This window comes from Brassica napus, chromosome C9, assembly GCF_020379485.1.
Source record: "Brassica napus cultivar Da-Ae chromosome C9, Da-Ae, whole genome shotgun sequence".
NCBI lineage: Eukaryota > Viridiplantae > Streptophyta > Magnoliopsida > Brassicales > Brassicaceae > Brassica > Brassica napus.
The window spans coordinates 15,142,820-15,146,894 of record NC_063452.1 but is presented as its reverse complement, the minus strand read 5'-3'; the positions used below and the strand labels follow the sequence as shown (position 1 = coordinate 15,146,894).

Below are 4,075 nucleotides of genomic sequence, written 5' to 3'. Positions count from 1 at the left end.
AAATTAAATTATTAAAGCAGATTAACTCTAGTATTATTATAGGGGTAGTTTCCAAATATAGGTGGTCGATAGGCTATAGACACCAATTAACTCTCTTCGTAAAAAGCCCATGTGTCAAGGATCTTGATTACAAGATAGTTGGTCAAGACCAATACAAGAAAACTTTTTATTTTAAAATGTATTAATTAGTGAAACTAAGAACGAGTAAATGTTAAGAAGAACAATCTATTAACACTCTAGTTTTACAACTTCCATTACACATTGTTTCTTAACGCCCGATGATCACAGACTGTGTCATCTCATTGAAGGTAATCAAAGGATTAGACAAGGATTCATAATCCCTCTTATGCACTACAAATATAGGTTTCTCTGGTGATGGAAGATCTGATTTTGTGGTGAGCATAGACATCAACTCAAGTGTGTTGGGTCTGTCCACAGGTTGGTGTTGAACACAGAGCAGACCAATCTGAACACATCTAGCTACTTCTAGTGGGTGGGATGAATCATCAACATCTTTGTCCAAGAGAAAAATTCCTCCATTTTCACACCAAGACTCCCATACCTGTTGAGTTCTAAAAACTATTAGCGCAAGAAACGTTTTGAAACCTCTCTGAATATGTATGAAAAAAGCATTTAAAGTCTTACATATTCAAGTAGGTCTTTTCCTTCTTTTGCATAGTTGAATCTTGAGATCTTTTCTCCACTGATGATTTCTAACAAAAGAACTCCAAATGCATAGATGTCTGATTTCTCAGAGAATATCCCTGTCCATGCATACTCAGGAGACATATATCCTCTGCACACATATCAAATAGTTTCACCAAAATTTTAACATACTATGAATCTTTAGGTAAGCATGTTGTTGAAGTCAGACCCTTACAGAGTACCAACAACCCTGCGAGTATTTTCCTCATATTGGGCTCCCTCAAACATCCGAGCCAAACCAAAATCTGATATTTTCGGGTTCATGTTCTCATCCAGAAGAATATTGCTGACCTTGAGATCTCGGTGAATGACCCTGAGGCGTGAGTCATGGTGGAGATAGAGAAGTCCACGCGCAATACCTTGAATGATATCAAATCTCTTTTGCCAATCAATCTTATGCTTTTTACTTGAATCTAAGCAATAAGACGGTTTAAAAAACACTATCAGTTAAATAGTTTCTGATATAGAATGAAAGAGGTAAGAGGAGACAAACCAAAGAGAAAAGTATCAAGGCTTTTGTTCACCATGAACTCATAAATCAACAGTCTCTCTTCTCCTTCAATGCAACATCCAAAAATTCGTACCAAGTTTCTGTGTTGTAGTTTTGAGATGAGTACTATCTCATTCATGAATTCCTCTTTTCCCTGTCTAGAGCTGCTAGAAAGCCGTTTTACAGCAATTTCTTTGCCATCTTGAAGCTTCCCCTGAAACAGATTTAAATATATTTCGAGAGCATAAACAGAGAATACAAAAGAGCAAAGTGGAATACAATTCTCTGACCTTATAAACTGAACCAAATCCACCATGCCCAAGTTTATTTGAGAGGCTAAAATTATTGGTGGCAGTTTGAATAATATTCATTTCAAAGAAACATAAACTTGAGAAATCTTGTGGTGTCAGATCATTGCTCCATGCATCTTGTGAAGCATCGTTTGATATTTTTTCTGAAACGTTCCAAGAATAAATGAACAACAAGCCATATCTATAAATATAGTAAGGTCATCAGTGTGTTACCATTATGTTTCACTCTGTATCTCCAAACACAAAACACAGCAGAACCCAATATCACAAAAAGAAAAAGGCTGACAAGACTAGCAGTGATGGTCTTCTTGCGCTTATTTCCATCTGAGATACAAAAACAAATAAAACAATAAGCCATGATGGAACCAAAAAAAAGTTCAATGATGTAATCTTTCCCAAGGCCTACCCAACTCAGAACGTGCAAGACGAATGGAAAGAAGCTCTCCTCCTGAAGAAAACTGCACTGTGTCCATTAACTCATGATTCCACATTAAGCACCCAATTTCCCGAATAAAAGCAAAGGCCAAGCAAGAACAGTTTCGGAGGCAACTTTGGTAGCATTCTTCAGCATCCAAATCTGCAAATTTGTAAGAGTCTGGAGGCTTTATGTTGGCAACAGGATGGAAGACATTTTGAGATTTGCCAGTAGAGTTTCCATAACAAAGTAGTTCGGTTCGCCTTACACAACCATCAGTCCGGTTTCCTCTTTCCCACTCCTCTTTATATTTTGGAACAAACCCTTTGAAGCATTTACACTTTGGAGGTACGGACCTAACACACAACCCAAAAGGTCCACATAAACCGTAAACATCGCATGAATTGGCTAATGGACCCTCATAGGTTACTTCCCACTTGGTCCCACTATGTTGAAACCTTTTAAGATGGCCCTCTGGTGTTAGAACTAGACGTGAAAGTTTGGAGTCTCTTCCTACAAAAGAGAAAGACCCTGACCCGTTTGCATCCTGTGGATAGCTGAATTCACTTGCTAACGTTTCATTCATTAGTGGTATCCCCGTGAACCTTATTTTAGCCCATGGACCGCTTCGATAATAAGGCTTTGAGCCTCTCGTGGTAAGCACCTGTGATGGAACTTGCGGTGTAATCTGAGTCACAAAATCACCAGGCGATGGATCAGTGTAACTTTTCCAAGAAGTCAACACCCGCTTCTCACCGGTCGTGAGATTACACGTCAAGGGTGAGAAAGGGAGCATAGTATCACTAAGATGCTCAAAGCTTTCCCATAGTGTTCGTCCGGAAACGTTGTCTATGACAATAAGATTTCCACTGTCTGAAAGCTCTGCACGAGAACTATTAGATGCGAAAGTTCCTCCACTAGACCAGACAGGGCCATGGTTTCTATCCAATAAGAGAAGAGTTCCATTGCTGCTGATACTTAGATTTGCCATAGTGTTCGTCCGGAAACGTTGTCTATGACAATAAGATTTCCAATGTCTGAAAGCTCTGCACGAGAACTATTAGATGCGAAAGTTCCTCCACTAGACCAGACAGGGCCATGGTTTCTATCCAATAAGAGAAGAGTTCCATTGCTGCTGATACTTAGATTTGCCTTGGAGTCTGTAACAGGCTTTTCTCTATTGGCCACCCACACAACCACCCGGGGAGTAATACCTTTGAACCAGATTCCGACATACTGATTCTGGGAGTTGTTAAGACTAAAGAACCCCAGTTCATAAACTCCATTAGAGGAACTGAGAGTTTGTCCTATTGACAAAGGACTCTGTGTAGTTATTTCTCCATGACTATAACTCAATATCATGGTGAACAAAAGAAAGAAAGCAAACCACGTCATCCCCATGTGCGTTCTTGCGTCTCCAAGAACGATCTCCTTCAGATTAGTTCATGAAGCAAACATGTCAATAAGACCAAGTAAGCTATTCTTTAGAGAAATTGTGAGACTATTCTCAAGCATCTATTTAACAATATACTGAACCGCACTTGTTTTCCAAGACAATGCATTAGTTTATTTTGGATCAACTTAAACCTTATTAAATAATACACAAAGTCAATGCCACGAAGAAGTCTAACCTTTTACCCAATCAATTACGCAACGTTTGACCCATATAACGGACAAGTTACGTGTCTTTTATTCTTCCAAGTGTTAAAGCTCTTTTACTGCTATGGTGTGCACTCTCCTTGCTACGAAATGTACACGAGAGAGACCACCATTAGAGCGAAGAAGCTTGTGAACCTTTGAGAGATGATTCCATGCGAACTCTAAAAGTCTGTGTCAAGGATCTTGATTACAAGATATTACCTCAAGAACGATTCAACAAGTGATAATGATCAAAGCATTCAGGTCGGAAAAAATAACTCTTACATTTAGGCTTTAACAGAAACGATGTTGAAACTTTTATTTATTTATTTCAAAATGGATCAAAGATATGAAGAACGAGTAAATGTTAATGTTGTCAACACTGAAAAATGGATCCCTCTAGGTGAAAAAATCTAACACATCAAATGTACAATTTCCATCACACATTGTTGCTTAACGCTCAAGGAACAACTTAAATGTTATTAAATAATACACAAAGTCATTGCTACGAAGAAG

General features: G+C 38.5%; 1 protein-coding gene across 1 annotated transcript; it reads right to left on the bottom strand.

Moving 5' to 3' along the window:
- Nucleotides 1–249: 249 nt before the first annotated feature.
- On the bottom strand, nt 250–4,075 carry LOC125593447 (G-type lectin S-receptor-like serine/threonine-protein kinase At1g61480). Its single transcript, XM_048770079.1, has 5 exons — nt 1,913–4,075; nt 1,720–1,830; nt 1,484–1,649; nt 1,323–1,431; nt 250–466 (listed from the first exon to the last, which is right to left on the bottom strand). Exons 1-5 carry the CDS (start codon nt 2,910–2,912, stop codon nt 269–271), a joined length of 1,584 nt encoding a protein of 527 aa, XP_048626036.1. The 5' UTR covers nt 2,913–4,075; the 3' UTR covers nt 250–268.

Excerpts from the sequence above, each read along its gene's own strand:
- LOC125593447 (XM_048770079.1), bottom strand. The coding sequence starts at position 2,912 with ATGGCAAATCTAAGTATCAGCAGCAATGGAACTCTTCTCTTATTGGAT. Across the intron at positions 1,831-1,912 it reads TCTTGCACGTTCTGAGTTGG|ATGGAAATAAGCGCAAGAAG; the intron begins GTAGGCCTTGGG and ends TTTGTATCTCAG. Across the intron at positions 1,432-1,483 it reads TTTGGTTCAGTTTATAAGGT|AATATATTTAAATCTGTTTC; the intron begins CAGAGAATTGTA and ends TTATGCTCTCGA.